General features: G+C 37.6%; 1 protein-coding gene across 6 annotated transcripts in view; it reads left to right on the forward strand.

The window, feature by feature from the left end:
• The window catches only part of ZDHHC21 (zinc finger DHHC-type palmitoyltransferase 21), an 89,204-nt gene that overhangs the window by 14,302 nt on the left and 58,795 nt on the right, over positions 1 to 16,107 (forward strand). For all 6 annotated transcript variants that reach the window (XM_058672436.1, XM_058672432.1, XM_004581093.3 and 3 more), the window contains 4 exons: positions 742 to 940; positions 2,459 to 2,557; positions 9,662 to 9,773; positions 12,661 to 12,799. In XM_058672436.1, the coding sequence (XP_058528419.1) occupies positions 787 to 940; positions 2,459 to 2,557; positions 9,662 to 9,773; positions 12,661 to 12,799 (504 nt within the window). In that variant the 5' untranslated portion in view covers positions 742 to 786. The remainder of the gene's footprint in view (positions 1 to 741; positions 941 to 2,458; positions 2,558 to 9,661; positions 9,774 to 12,660; positions 12,800 to 16,107) is intronic.

Raw genomic sequence — 16,107 nt, forward strand, 5'->3', positions numbered from 1 at the left:
TATCCCAAGCAGTGACTTCTCTCACCATGCCAAAGGCTTGTGAAAGGTTTTGGTGCTCAACTGAGAAAAAAAAATTCCAGTTAGACAGGAACCTTCCTGAAGTGATAGTAATGAGATTTCTTGGGCTTCATTCTGTGAAGCTTAATGTAGTTTTACTGATTTGTAATTACTTTTCACTTTCATTAAAATTTTCCAAGATGATGAAAGACTGGTTTTATGCTTTAAAAGTAAAGTATGTAGATTGTAAAAGTACACAGTTGAGTAAAATTTTACATGTATCTGATTATGCCCATCATCCTGCTCAAGTGAACATAGAGACTAGTTTTGACCCTCTGAAGTTTTCTAATGTCATGTTTCAGTTAATGCACACCTCTTCCACTACAGGATAACCATTCATACTGACTTGAATGACCATCTTAGAATTAAAGCAAATAAAAATTTTAGTTACCTTTCACTGACCACACAGTCATTTCTCATAGATTTTCGTATTTGTTGCTCCCTTAAGGACCAACTTTGTGTTTAGCACACAGTGCAAATTTAAAATCATTTACACTGAAAAAGTTAAATTACTTGAACCTTTGGTAAAGTTTGATTAACTTGGAATTTCTGTTTTCCATAATGTTTATTTTAAACATCTATGCAAGGAAAATTGCATGCATGTCATTTTATGGTTTCTAGAAACGCGGTTTTGTTTTAGTTTATTCTGTGTTAGTAATTTTTTTTTTCTTGTTTGCTTCTTAGGATCATCTTCCCTTGTGGGTTGGCAGCCAGTCATAGGACTGTAAGATGGGTCTCCGGATTCACTTTGTTGTTGACCCACATGGTTGGTGCTGCATGGGTCTGATTGTCTTTGTCTGGTTATACAATATTGTCATAATTCCCAAAATTGTCCTCTTTCCTCACTATGAAGAAGGACATATTCCAGGCATATTAATAATAAGTAAGTAAATTTGTAAATCTTTGTTACCTTGTATAATTAAACACTTTCCTGTTTGCAAATGTTTTTGAAAGATATTGCTAATCTGATAATCTTACTTTTATTATATTACTGTTTTAGTGGTGCTAATGTTATTTACTATATTATAGACATTTAAGAAATGCAGTTTTTAAATATTTGCAAGGCTAAATAAAAGTGCTATTTCCATATTTATTCGGAAAATATGTAAAGATCATTTTGTTTAAAATAGAACCCGACATTGACAATTTGCATATATTCTTAATCTTCCTGTTTTGCGCTTAGTTGCACAGATGAAAGCCTTAGGAGTGATAACAGTGTGTATGTTTCCTGAGAAGAATATGTTATGTGTTAAATATGAATCATGATACTAAAATTATTGAGTCCTAACTTGATTATGATAGCGTCTTGAGCTGCTGAGTAACTATTTTTAAACTATAGTCCATCGATAATGGCTTTTTATGATTAAAAGGTCAAGATGATAAATTTTATATAACATGTAAGGTTTTTATGTGCATTGCCTTATTGTGACCTCTCCAGAGCTGTGGGAAATACAGTCTCTGTTATACAGATGATGAAACTGTTCAGTCCTGAAGTGAGCACTCTCATGCTTTCCTTTTATATGTGCAGGATGGTGTTTTTGTTCGATGAACAAATGCCTGCGTCTTACTGTGGTGAATCAATCTCCCCTTCTCTTACTTGCTGTGGTTCATTTGAAGACTCAGAAGTTTCTAATTCTTAATTCTGAAATTAAGTATCTTAAATAAAAGGATTGAACATCATTAACTCAGTGTAACTTAGAAGATATAATAAATGAAGATGTTTACCTCAGAGATTTATGTATTTGAAAGGCAGAGTCACAGACACACAGTGAGTGAGTGAGCAAGCAAGCGATTTTCTGTTAATTGATTATTCAGATGCCCTGCGCAGTGAGGCTGGGCTGGAGTGAGGCTGGGCTGGAGCGAAGCTGAGACCCAGGAACTCTGTTGTAGTCTCTTGTGGGGGAGTGAGGAAGTTGAGTAGTTTGACCATCATTCCCTGCCTGCCCATGTGCAGTAGCAGGAAGGTAGCCTGGTAGCAGAATATCTGGGACTTGAACTGGTACACTTATTGTTTCTAGCAATGCGTACCTCCCAGTACCACACTGCCTCCCCCTAATTGTACAGTTTTCTAATGGTTTTTGATTCTTTCAAATTTAGTACACATAGTAATTAAAGGTAGTCTATTTAATTATATCGTCATTGGTAGAAAATTATGTTAAAAACTATGGTTTCCATAAATTTATCAGTTATCATGCATAATAATACCTAAAGTATAATACATTGAAAATCATCCTCTCGGCAGTTTGACAAGTGAAGTGAATTAGCCATTTCATTTCTTGCTGTTTTGAATATTATTTATTCTGATGGTATTTATTACAAATGCATTTTAAAATTAAATGTGCTTGTTGATAAAATGCTTCAAATAGTGAGTGACTAACTTAATTCTTTATTTATTTCTAAGTATTCTATGGCATTGCCATATTTTGCCTGGTTGCCTTAGTGAGGGCCTCGATAACTGATCCAGGAAGACTGCCTGAGAACCCTAAGATCCCCCATGGAGGTATGGTATTCTTTGGATTTCTTACTAATGCATTTTATTGCCTTGAATGTAGCCTAGCTACATTCATCTATATCACTCAGCAGTCACTTCCAAGTCTTCGCTCTCACGTTTCCTTTCAGACTTTATTTAAAATGCAACCCATTACATCTCTGCCCTTCTTTCTGGTTATTTGTCTCGTTCCATTATAGACTTGTGTTAAGTTCTGTAAGGATGCAGACTTTTCATTATTTTCCCCTTGTTTTGCTCAGTGCTGTATTTTGATGTCCAGAAAAGTTCCTGTCATTGAAATTCTCAGTGAGCAATTGTATTCTGTTTAATAATGAAATTCTTTGTGATGCAACTTCTCTCATGATATTTTAAGTATAATATAGCTTTCAGTAAATATTTGTAGTTATGGATCTTATTGCCTGTATTTCTGCAAATTCAAATAATTCAGTGATAGGTTTGAACACTTTTTGTTCTAGTGTTAACTGAAAGTGACTTTTGGTTACCCTGTTGCATAACCATTCAAACCACAGTAATATATTCCTTGTTTCATTGTATACCAGATACAGTATAATAATCTTTGTTCTTTTTCCTATCTGATTCTCAAAAGAGAGAGAGAGAAAGAAAGAAAGAGAATTGTTTGAGAGACAGGGAGAGAGAAATAAAGAACATAGAGAACTTGTATCGTTGGTTGGCTCTCAAAATGCAGCAGTTGAAGCCAAGATTTCAATTCTTTTATCCCACATGAAGAACAGGAATCCAGTCACTTGAAACAGTACTGTGGCTGCTGCAGGATCTACATTGACAGGAATCTGGGGTCTTGGATATCTTCACTGCTTGAACAAATGGCTGCCCTTGAGTCTCAGTTTAGGATTACTTGCTATGTATATAGGCTTTAAGAACTTGTTGAACAATTTTTCTAATATAAAATTTGTATGTCCTGTGTTGCATTACAAAACCAGAATACTTCTTATTTTAATATAGTGGCTTCTAAAATTGCTGCCTATTAGAATCACCTAGGGATCCCTTAAAAAACTATTTCAGAGTCCAGATCATGCCCCATATTAAAATCAGAATGTAGGAGCCAGCCAGCTACTTCTGAACCCAGGTGGTTCCAGTGTGTGGCATCCTTTGGGAACCAATGTAGTAACTCCTAGCGAAGTTAGGTTAATTGGCAAGTTGCTTCCAAAGCCTCCTGTGGGTCTTGATGGCTGCTTTTTGAGACTCATCATTTAGGAGCTTAAATTTCCCCTGGAAATTTAGAGATGAAGTGAAAATATAACACCATTGGTGTAGGTATAGTAGTTCCTGAACCCTGTGACTAATAGTTTTATTAACTTGTGGAGTGTGTGTGTTTATATATTGGTGAGGGGACTGGGAAATTGTTACTTTGCCTTCTGTTTCAAATCCCTTTTCCCAGCTGGCTTGACCAAAAAGTAATAAAATACTGCCTCATTGAGTTACCCATTTCAACTGTAATATCTAGTAGCCCCAAAATGTCGAAGCAGCAGGCTCCTCTAACTTAGGGCCCAGTTCTGAGTTGGTTCATCATACTCAAATGTCTGCAAATGCCAATGCCAGGACCTGGCAGTTGGCAAAAGGGGCAGACAGGAGCTTTTTCCTACTGGAAATCCCACAGTGAACCTAAATACAGTAGTCTCTGCTCAGCCACAGAGGAATTGTTCTGTCATTTGAATGTTGGATCTTAAAGGTTTTTGAGGATAATAATGGAAAGTTCCAATGTTTATGAGGAATTTCATGATTTTTAAGTTCAAGCAACTTCTATCTTACCCAGTTGAAAAACACATGTTTTTGTTTTAATGCTTCTACTCATCTTGTTACTTATGAGGCAGGTAGGCACAGTCAGGAGTGTGGGTTTGGCTTCTGTTCTTACGGGACTGCTGTTCTGGAGCTCGGTCTTGTGCCTTTTTCCCCATAGATCTATATACAGATGAATGTTTTAACTCTTTATTCACTTTTGGGGAAAATTAAAATAATCAAGTATTTTTCCTAATGTACTTCTACCCAATTCTTTTGTAAATATAGTTTTAAATAAGTTAAAAATGCAATAAATCCATGAGTATTTGGAAGTTGAGTATTGAATCTTCAGAATAGGAAATGTAAAGCTCTGGTACTTTGATGATGTTAACCACATTTTGGTTAAATTACTTTGAGATATTTTGTGCAGACTGGTCTGCGATGTCCACTGTAGAATTCTCGGGTTTTTCTCATTGTAGCACTCTTCTTTTTTTAGGCATATTTACTTATTTAAAAGACAGAGAAAGAGGCAGAAACCAAAAGAGAGAGAGAGGGGGAGGGTGAAAGAGAGAGAGAAAGTGCCCTTCTTTCCACTGGTTCTCTTTGCAGATGGCCACAGTCCCAGGGTGGGCCATGCTGAAATCATGATCTAGGAACTTCATCTGGGTCTCCCACCTGAGTTACAGGGACCCAAATACTTGGGCCGTATTCTGCTGCTTTCCCAGGCTCCCACCAGGGAGCTGGGTCAGAAGTAGAACAGCTGAGATGGAAACTGGCACTCAGTGTTGGATGCTAGCATCACAGAAAGTGGCTATATCAGCTATGCCACAATGCTAGCCCCAATTCTTCTTCTTTTTTTTTTTCATTGAAAGACATTTTACAGAGAGAAGGAGAGATGAAGAGAAAGATCCTCCATCTGCTGGTTCACTTCCCAAATGGCTGCAATGATCAGAGCTAAGCAGATTAGAAGCCAGGATCCAGGAGCTTCTTCCGGGTCTCCATGTAGGAGCAGGGTCCCAAGACTTGGGCCATCCTCTGTTGCTTTCCCAGGCCCTGAACAGGGAGCTGGATGGGAAGTGGAGCAGCTGGGACATGAACTGGCATTCACATGGTATCCCGGCACATGCAAGGTGAGAATTTAACCATGAGGCCATTGCACCGGGCCCAGGCAGCCTAATTCTTATGTGAGAAATAAATTCTGTGTAAACAGAAAACTGATCAGCAGTTTCCAGAGAATCTAGAAGAAAACGAATTGGGAATGACTGCTAATGATATAGCACCCCACATCAAATGCTGGATTCAATAACCAGCTCTACTTCCTGATTCCAGATTCCTGCTGATATGAAAAATGGGATGCAGTGGTGATGGGTCAATTAGCTGGATCGCTGTCACCCACCTAGGAAACCTGCATTGTGTTCCTGCCGTCCAATTTTAGCCATTTGGTGGGAATCAGCAAGTTGAAATTCTCTCTTTTTTTTTCTCTCACTTGCTTACTCTGTTTTTTCAAGTAAATGGGAGAGAAAGGAATGGAAATAAAAATTCATTCAACATGTAGCTTATCAGGCGCGGTGCGGTAGCCTAGCAGCTGAAGTCCTCACCATGCATGCAATGGGATCCCATATGGGTGCCAGTTCTAATCCCAGCAGCTACGCTTCCGTTCAGCTCCCTGCTTGTGGCCTGGGAAAGCAGTCCAGGACATCCCAAGGGTTTGGGACCCTACACCCACACTGGAGACCTGGAGGAAGTTCCTGGCTCTTGCCTTTGGATCAGCGCAGCACCGGCCTTTGCAATCACTTGGGGAGTGAGTCGTCAGACAGAAAATATTCCTCTTTGTCTCTCCTCCTCTCTGTATATCTGACTTTGCAAAAAAAATATAACCTTGGAAAAAAAAGGCAACCTAGATATCTGTTAAGTCTGTTTGCTGTAGTGTTTGGGTTAGCTCTGTTGTTGCCTTGCTGAGTTTCTGTCTCGTTGGTCTGTCCGTTGATGTTAATGAGGTATTAAGGTCCGTCACTATTGTAGTGTTGGAGTCTATTTCTTCCTTTCAATCTATTAATATTTGTTCCATGTAGCTAGGTTTCCAGGCATTTGATAGATGTGTAGATTTATTATGGTATTCTCTTCCTGCTGAGTAGATGCTTTGATCATTATGTGGTGTCCTTCTTCATCTCTTTTAATGTTTTTCATGTCAAAATATATATTATCTGATATAAGAATGGCTATGTCAGCCTCTTTTTCCTTTCCATTAGCCTGGAATAACTTTTTCCATCCTTTCACTATCAGTTTCCACGTATCTTGGTTAGTGATATGTGTCGCCTGTAGGCAACAGATAGATGAGAGTTGTTTTTTGATTCAATTTCTTCTTGGTGTTTTGGCTAAAATCAAGTGTTTTTTAAATCTGGTTCGCTAATCTATGAAGCTTGAGTAATGAGTTTACGTAATTTACATTATGGATTGATATGGATAGGTACTAATTTGGTCCTGTCATTTTAGCAATGGGTTCATTGTTTGATTTAGTTGTGTTTTTTTTGTCTTTTTGACTGAGAAAAATCTGTAATATGTGATTCCATTCTCTTCTGGTCTGTAGAGTTTCCTCTGGTCAGAGCCTGATTAGAGTTCCTCTGTATGTTAATTGTTTTTTTCATATGCATATATAAGGATCTTTATGTTCAACTGAAGAGAGCTTGATTATCATGTTTTGTGGTGAAGATCACATTTGGTCAACGCTATTTGGAGTTCTGTATTCTTCCTGTATGTTGTTTCCCAATTCTTTCTTCATATTAGTGAACTTTTGTTTATTATTTCATTGAATACATCTTTCAACCCAGCATCTCTTTCTGGGCCTTCTGGGGTTCCCGCAACTCTTAAATAGTGAATTAATTCTTGAGTATTTTTTTTAGCTTGACTCAGTTCCACTTCTAGCTTTTTGATTGTGTCATTAGTGTGGCAAGAAATATCTTCCAATTCTGATATTCTTTCTTCTTCCTCACTAATTCTGTTATTGAGGCTTTCCACTGAATTTTTAATTTGCTCCATCTTGTCCTTCATAATGGCTTAATTTTGTTTGTGTTGCGATTTCCTGTAGGACAAATTCCTTAAATTCCTTGAACTCCTATATGTGCTTCTTATTGATATTATGGAGCTCTGTAACAAGTTTTTAAAATTATTTCTCCCCCATATCCTTGATGTATTCCTGAGTTAACTCTGAGGTTGACAAAGGCTTTTGCTCCTTTGTTGGGGAGGCATCAGTAATATTTATTGTGCCTCTGTCTTTCCTTTTGCTCTTGCCCATTGCAATTCTGGCTGGCAGATTCTTCTTTTTAGGGCTGGCTTCTAAGCTGTGTTGCCCACTATTCTACAGGTCGATTTTACTGGTTACATTTAGTAACTGGTTCTTTGCAGTTGCTTGTGCCACAACCTCTAGCACTTTTCAGTTCTGGGCCCTTGTGCTAGGCTTTCACCCAGTTCTCCATAGCCCCTGCTCCTGGCTCACTACTCTCAGCCCTCTGTGATCCTGTGCTATGGGTGCACCATTGCCTGCACAGCCTTTCTCCCACTCCTAGTCTGAGCAGTGCCTAAGATTAGGGAGACACCAGCTGTCCTAAATTACTGGGTTGTTGGCAGTGCTGGTCTTGCCAGAACCTGGCAAGAAGGCCAGAAGGCCGCTGGACCTATTTTAGGTGGAAACTGTATGATGCCACATTGTTACTGTATTTCCTGTGGGACTAGTATAATGTGTTGAGCCAGAAGCAAAAAAATAAAAAATAAATAAATTTATTTGTTTAAGATCTTGCTTATTACATCTCCACATACGTGCTTTTTCCAGAACTTTACTTCCTACCAAATTATTGAACAATAATTTGAAGAACAATCATCTTTGAAGATTTGTCTCCCATAGCCTATTTGAACCTGATGAGAACAATTTATAATGAAAAAAAAGCCTTTTCACTTATGCAGATTTTATAATTTTAGCATATAACTTAGGTGTTCATTCTATCAGCTAGCTAAAGGAAAATTGTTCCTTGGTGGTAGACTAGTTTTATATAGAATTTATTTTGATTTTTTCAAGGTTTATTTATTTATATGAAATGGAGGCTTACAGAGAGGGTGAGGGAAGGAGGGAGGGAGGAGAGGAGAAATGGAGAAATAGCCATCTGCTGGTTCACTCCCCATGGCAGGAGTTGGGCTAAACCTAAGCCAACTGTACTCCATCTGGGTCTCCTAAGTGGCTGGCAGGGGTCTAACTATGTGTGCCACCTTCCTTCTCAGAGGCGTTAGCAAGGAGCTAGACAGAGGTGGAACAGCTGGGACTCCAATCAGTACTCAAAGGGGATGCCAGCATTATAGGCACTGGGTTAATTCTGCTGTGCAGTAACACTTTCCCAAGAATTTCTTTTTTCTTTTTTTTTTAAAAAGATTTATTTTTATTACAAAGTCAGATATACACAGAGGAGAGACAGAGAGGAAGATTTTCCGTCCAATGATTCACTCCCCAAGTAAGCTGCAACGGGCCAGTGTGCGCCGATCTGATGCCGGGAACCAGGAACCTCTTCTGGGTCTCCCACGCGGATGCAGGGTCCCAAAGCTTTGGGCCGTCCTCGACTGCTTTCCCAGGCCACAAGCAGGGAGCTGGATGGGAAGTGGAGCTGCTGGGATTAGAACCGGCGCCCATATGGGATCCCGGGGCATTCAAGGCGAGGACTTTAGCCGCTAGGCCATGCTGCTGGGCCCAAGAATTTCTTTATATCTGTTAAATAGTAATCTTGTAAGCATCTTCACTATTGAAACTATTCTAGTATCTCTTGTACTGATCTGAGATTCGCGTTAGACCTACTCCCATACATATGCTGAGATAAATTACACGAGATAAATTACAGACTTAAAAGGAAAAAGAAAATGTTTGGGGAAAGCAAGAAGAGGAATGTCTTTTCTTTTCCCAGTGTGTTTATAGGATTGATTTCTACTTACTAATTGAAATAAAGATTCAGCTTTATTTCTGCAGAGCTTTTAGGAAACAAGATTTGTAGAAGTTAATTTGTTTCCATAAAATCATATTATACTATAACAAATTGGTTAAACTTTAAGGATCTGTCACTGGGTTTAGATTCTAGCAGTGTCTACAGCCTAATGCATTGTTTGCTGTCTCTTATTGGAGTATAATAATAGTGTCTTGTTTTTATAGTGATTATGATTAGAAACACAAAAAGTAAAAATAAGAACAGCAATTCTAGAGGATTAGAAGAAGAAAAATATCTTTCAGAGATATATGTTGAAGGCTTTTAATAAAATCTGAACACTTATTAAAATTTTTCAGCAGTATTTATTTGCCTGCAGTAAGTGGATTTTAATTTCTTTCTTTAGAAAGAGAGTTCTGGGAATTGTGTAACAAATGTAATTTGATGAGACCAAAGCGTTCCCATCACTGCAGTCGCTGTGGCCACTGCGTAAGGAGAATGGATCATCACTGTCCATGGTAAGAAAAGACTAATTTGCTTTTACCTAAGAAAGAACAGAAACCTAGTTTAAAAAAATTCTCCTAGACCTTAGCATCTTAAACAAGTGATATTAAAGTTGCACAGTTCATAAAAGTATTTTAATAAGGATGCATTTAATTGATCATGTGGTTGTGCCAGTTCCTAAAGTCTGTTTCCACAGAGATCCTATCTTGGCAACGTATAATATAAGGAGATGTTTGAGCAAAAAAGTAAGAATTAACATGCACCCAGATAGTCAAGAGGACCAAAGTGCTGGTGCTCAATGAGGCAATGGATGGAAACAGTTTGTTTTAGTATGTGACACGTAGGAAGCATTGAAATAGAAGCTGTTATTTATAAAATAATAACCCATATATTCCCCACTGTTTATTTCTGCTTCTGTTTGTGTAATAAAGTGTAACATTTCAAATACCTTTATGATTCGCCTCTCCTCATGTTCACATACCAGTTAGGACATTTTATATGTTGTATATTGGAGATAGGTATTAATGGTGTATTCATGTTGGATGTGTGTAAGTGGTAATTACTGATTCTACTGAACTACTAACATTTTTGGTCAATAGGGGGCTCTCTTGTAATATTTAAAGTAAATGTTAAGTTGGAAAAAATTTTTGAAAACAAATGCTGTGAGAATTCTGTATTGTATCTCATTTCAAAGCTGTCACAAAAATCTGTGAACAAGACATTGTATTTAATTTTGTTTTCCAAGCTTGGGATCTCTGTATAAATATTTAAACTGGTATAGTGTAGCACTGCATAAATATATCTATATACATATATATTTATGTTTGTACACACATGTGTGCATATATAAAAAGTTTAACTGCATAACAAGCTTCTTGAATTACATTTATCTAAAGACTCAAGAGTAAAGTCTCAGCTAATAATGGTAATCAACTTATAGTAACTCACTTGATTTCATGGTTTATTTAACTAGAATGCAATTTACTAAGATTAGGGAAAATGAGAGTATTATAGCTAAAGGTGTACTTTTTGTGTATAAGAATTAAATTGCTTTAAGTTCATCCACAAGGTTTAATGTATGGCATATAGTTGGTGTTCAGAAAGTGTGCATTGAATTTAAGCAGATTAATCCCCAAGTAAATTTCTAAACCTCAATACTGTTTGCAATTACATTAGTAATAAAGTAAGAAAAGCTAGGTGAAACATATTTCAAGATAAATGCCAGTCACACTGAAAAGCTCACTTTTTTTAGTTCTTTTTATTTTAGTATTTCTGATTAAAAATGTAGTGTTTCTAGTACAGTTTGATATTAGTGCTTTACTTCCAGAGAATGCAATAGTTGAAAAATTATCAACTAGCAAATGTAGAGATTAGTGGTATTTGTTGGTGAGTGATTAAGACTGGCTTGTGTGTGGCCACATAAGGTGCAGTTTAACCTGACTCCTAATTTTGGAATGATACCTCCATTTCAGGCCTCTTTTTCAATTTTGGTCAACCTCACAATATTTACAAATATTGATTGGATGGTGGGGTAAGTAGAAAAGATTGGCGGATTGGAAAGGATGGTAGACCAGGGACCCACAGACCTCTCCGTGATTGGTTTTCCTAAGGGAGTGCTGCTGAGGTGTTCAAAGTGAGGGAAATGTGCAGTGAAAATCAGAGGCAAAGAGAATTTTTGATGTTTTCAGATACTGTGATATTTTAATTATGTTATGGCTTTAAATTTGGAGGTCAACTCTCAGATTGCATCAATCTCTTCTGTATTTCTGACTATTCATTTTTTTTCTTTAGCAGTTTCAATGTTACCAAAAGAATACTTGCCTATATTTTGAGTACCTTGGTGCTTCTTGACATTCTCTGGCTAAGAAAGATGCTGTGATCACAGTAGTTGTTTCTCAGATTTCTCCGTTCTGAGAAGGAGAAAGCATCCTTTTTAAGCAAAAGTTGTTAAGGAACATCTAGAATGCACATGTAAACCCCCTTCTTGCAGCACTGCTTACGGATAACAAAATAATGAATTGTGTTCTTTACAAAGCATGCAAGGTTTTATAGGTTAGTTCTGTATTTGATTAGAAAAAAATAGGTAGTGACACATATTAGCCACATTTAAGATAAAAATTGAAACGGTATGGATTTTTGAGTGACAGCGTAATGTTATATTGAACTGAACATTTATGCCAGTCAATTTCTAGTTTTGAACTTTCTGCTGGACTATTGGAGTATTTTGAAAATTTAGAAGGAACATAAAATGCTTAGCTTCAATTAGCCTTGAAAATTTTAGGGTAGTAATAATTGTTTGACCAGGTTAGGACTCACTATTGTATTAGAGAAAGTATAGCTTTAGATATATATAAAATAGTTTTAATTATGTTTTTAATTTTAGAAACCAAAGGTAGATTTTTGAAATAAAAAAAAATATGAGTGCCTAGTAAGTATGTCAAGTAGCAAACTTAAACTATTTTATTTCAAAGTATTCAAATTGATGAAAACAGCTAGAATGCTGGAACAGAAGCACAACATACAGAAGAATGTTCTTACTGTTTGGCTCCTGGCTCTTCTAGCTGTTGATTCTCAGGCAAGTGTGTTAACTTCCTTTGTTCCTCCTTCGTTATCAGTGAAACGAGGAGGCTACCATCTGTTCTCCCCTCTCAGGGTTCTTGTGAGTTGAAAGGGATCCTATCCATGTATATCCTTTTGAAAGTAGAAAGTGCTTTACAAATACAAGGTGGCATATTTGTCTTTGCTCTGTACAGTCAGCTTCCTGGTTGAAAAGCTTTAGTGTATTCCTGTGTAAGTTAATTGTCTTTGTTAGGATATTAATGTTTCTTTTTTAGTCTTGCTAATCCTGAAATGAACATCTTGGCAAGTTTAAAATATTGTTTGTTTTTCATTTTTTCTTAGGATTAACAATTGTGTTGGTGAAGATAACCATTGGCTTTTTCTGCAGCTGTGTTTCTACACCGAGATTCTTACTTGCTACGCACTGATGTTTTCTTTCTGCCACTACTACTATTTTCTTCCACTTAAAAAGCGTAATTTGGTAAGGATTGTTTATATCCACTAATGTTAGAGCAGCCAAAGTATGTAGTTATTAATATGTGGCTCCTTTAAGCGCAGAGGATTTAAAGCAACAAAGAGCTAGAATAAACTTTCAATGGCAAGTTTTAGAATATATTGGAATTAAGAAAGTGGATACTATCCTGACATGCCCTTGTAGACAAATCCACTCGTGATCATTGATGCTGTGTGGCACTCTTCAGAAATATTTGTGTTTTAATAACAACATATTTGTATTCAGTAATAACATACAGAATGAAATGATGAAAAACAGTGGGAAAGAGTAACTTTCTTTTTTTCAAAAATAACATGGAATTAGTTTTCTTGTTAAGTAGATGTTCTCAAAGGAAAAGATTCTTAAAAAAATTTGTTACATGTATGCTTCATTACATATATACTTCAGAAAGCTTGTGGAAAATAGAATTGAAAGGTGAGTTTATCTTTCTGTCTACCTTTCAAAGGATAAAAGGGTGAAAAATTAGTGCATTTGGCCCAGCAGTTAATATGTGGTCTGGATTGCCCCCATAGTGCCTCAGGGTAGTGGGTTCAACAGTTGCCTGTTGCTGCTGCTTTCAGCCTCTTACTAAGGCAGCCCCGGGGAGGCTGTGCTGGTGTGGATGACCTGATGGAGACCTGTGTCCTGGCGTTGGCCCACTGGCAATGGCAGACATTTGGGGAGTAAACCAGCAAATAGGAGCTTTTGCATCTGTCTCACTCACTGCCTCTCAAAGAAAAAAAATTTTTTTGAATATGTTTGTTTTTGTGAAACAGTCTTTGAAATCCATACGTACAAGAACACAAAAAGTTCTTGAATAATTAATGCTATGTAGAAATTGTGCGTGAGTTTCCATTTTAACACCAAAACTTCCAATTTACTTTTCCACAAACTTTTCAGGTACTGTCATGTACTCATGCACACAGATAATATTTGAGGCAGTGCTTTCCCCATTTTGTAGAGGAGCTACAGTAAATGTTACCACGTGCCCACACTGCCATGTTGTGCTGGGGGTGATGACAGCAGAAAATTAGCTTCTTACATTCCTTGACGCTTTTGAAACAATGCTGAGTCTCTCATTTTAATTTTCACTTTGATGTGCACCACAGTCATGTGAGGTAGATATTTCCCCCATCTTTCTAGATGAAGAAATAGTGTATAGAAGTAGTTAAATAATGAACTGAAGGCACAAAGGTTGGAAATGATTATTCAGCTTGTTTGAATTGGAGAGCTAGTATTGAACTGACCTGTGTCTTTCTTGCTTATCAGTCTTCCCGTTTTATTTGGACTTGAATTACATGTTTTCAAGATGCCTTGTGTGCATTTTTGAGAGAGAGAGTGAGAGAAAGGAAGAAAGAGAGGATGCCAGGGAAGGAGAGAGTGAAGGAAGTGCAGAGCGGATGAAGGGGAGTAATGCTTTACTGTGTGTACCAGGTGAAACTGCTTAAACCTTTTACTTGAAGAAAATAGCATGTTCAATTATGGTTATGTATTTTGGAGTGAGAGGAAGAGTGAGAGAAAGTATTTAAGCTGTGTGCATTTTATGTCTACTTAGTATAAAATGGCATTTTCCCCCAAGAGATACAGAGATGAGGGACACACACATTGACAGACATTGCTGACATCCACTGATTTTAATCCCCAAATGCCAGCCAGGACTGGGCTTGTCTGAAGTCGAGAGACTGGAACACAATATAGATCTCCCACTGGAAGAATAGCTGCTTGAGGGACTCAGCTACTTGAGCCGTCACCTGCCACCTGGGATCTGTGTTGGCAGGAAGCTGAAATCAGAGCTGGAGCTGTGGGAGCCCAAACCAGGCACTACCAATGTGACACATGCCTTTTAGCGGATGTCTCAGCTGCCAGGCAAATGTCTGCTCATGATCATTTTGAATAATTGAAAGAAAATATTTGCAGTTGTTGCCTGACTGTATATGTTAGAAGGACTTTGTGGTTATGGGGTGGCTTTATGGTGATTTTGCTTATTAAATATAACTTGAGCAATTAAAACTGTATACTAATAACAGGAAAGGTTCATAAGGGAGAATTTTAAACCTAAGTATGTAACAGAACTACACAATGAGAGTGTAGGAATACCATGTTTTTAGGAGTGCCTCATCTTATGTACAGGCTTATTTGTGATATAATTGCTGTTATAGTTAGAAACCATAACCATAAGTAACCTACCCTGATTGGTTCTCATGAGAATAGTGCTAAAGTGGCTGGGTAGGATTATGGTCATACTTTTTAAAAAATTTTTATTTATTGTTATTGGAAAGGCAGATATACAGAGAGGAGAGACAGAAAGGAAGATCTTCCCACAGCAATAGCTGAAGCCAGGAGCCTGGAGCTTTGTCTGGGTCTCCCGCACAGGTGCAGGGCCCCAAGGCTTTGGGCCATCCTCAGCTGCTTTCCCAGGCCACAAGCAGGGAGCTGGATGGGAAGTGGGACTGCCAGGATAGGAACCGGTGCCCATATGGGATCCCAGTGTGTGCAAAGCGAGGACTTTACCCACTAGACTATTGCACCGGGCCCTATGGTCATACTTTTGTTAAAAAGTGAAAGAGAAACTTTAGGGGTGTTAATTATGTAGAAGCTGGGTAACAAGGCACACACTGAGCTATAACACAGAGATTGGCAGACGATGAATCCTGTGTTAAACTCAACCCTCTGCCTGTTTTTGCGGATGAGGTTTTACTGGAAAGCAGCTGTCGTCTTCTGTTTTCTCTTGCTTTTGTCCTGCAACAGCAGAGTAGTAGAGACGGACTGTTCAGCCGGCAAAGCATGAGGTATTAACTGTCTGGCTTCTCACATTCACTTTGCCAATCCTGAGTGGAAAAATCTTGGCCTTTTTGTAAGCGGACACCTGTAGAACAGGGAGGCTCAAAGCCTGCCTATGCTAATTACAATTGTAACCTTTGAAACATTGTTTCACCTCCTGGGTTATAATTTCTTTTTTTTTAAGTGATAATAATGAGATTAAATGAGATAATATCTGTAAAAGTACATGGCATATAATAGATATTCCATTTATATTTCATTTAAGGTTAGTGAAAACTCTAGTAAAGAACAGTTTTTCTTTGGGCTATTACATTTTATAAGTCTTTACAGACTGTTTAGCAATATTACTGAGAGACTGATGATAGAGAAAGGTAAAATCATCAAATGAGGATGCGATGCTCATAGACTAACACTAATACTTAACCAGAAGGTCAGGAAATTTGGAAGTATGACCCAATTTGTCTCGTAAAAATGAAAGATAGGAACTCTGAAGAAATTAATGCCAATTAAGGGAA

The sequence above is a fragment of the Ochotona princeps genome, chromosome 14 (assembly GCF_030435755.1).
Source record: "Ochotona princeps isolate mOchPri1 chromosome 14, mOchPri1.hap1, whole genome shotgun sequence".
NCBI lineage: Eukaryota > Metazoa > Chordata > Mammalia > Lagomorpha > Ochotonidae > Ochotona > Ochotona princeps.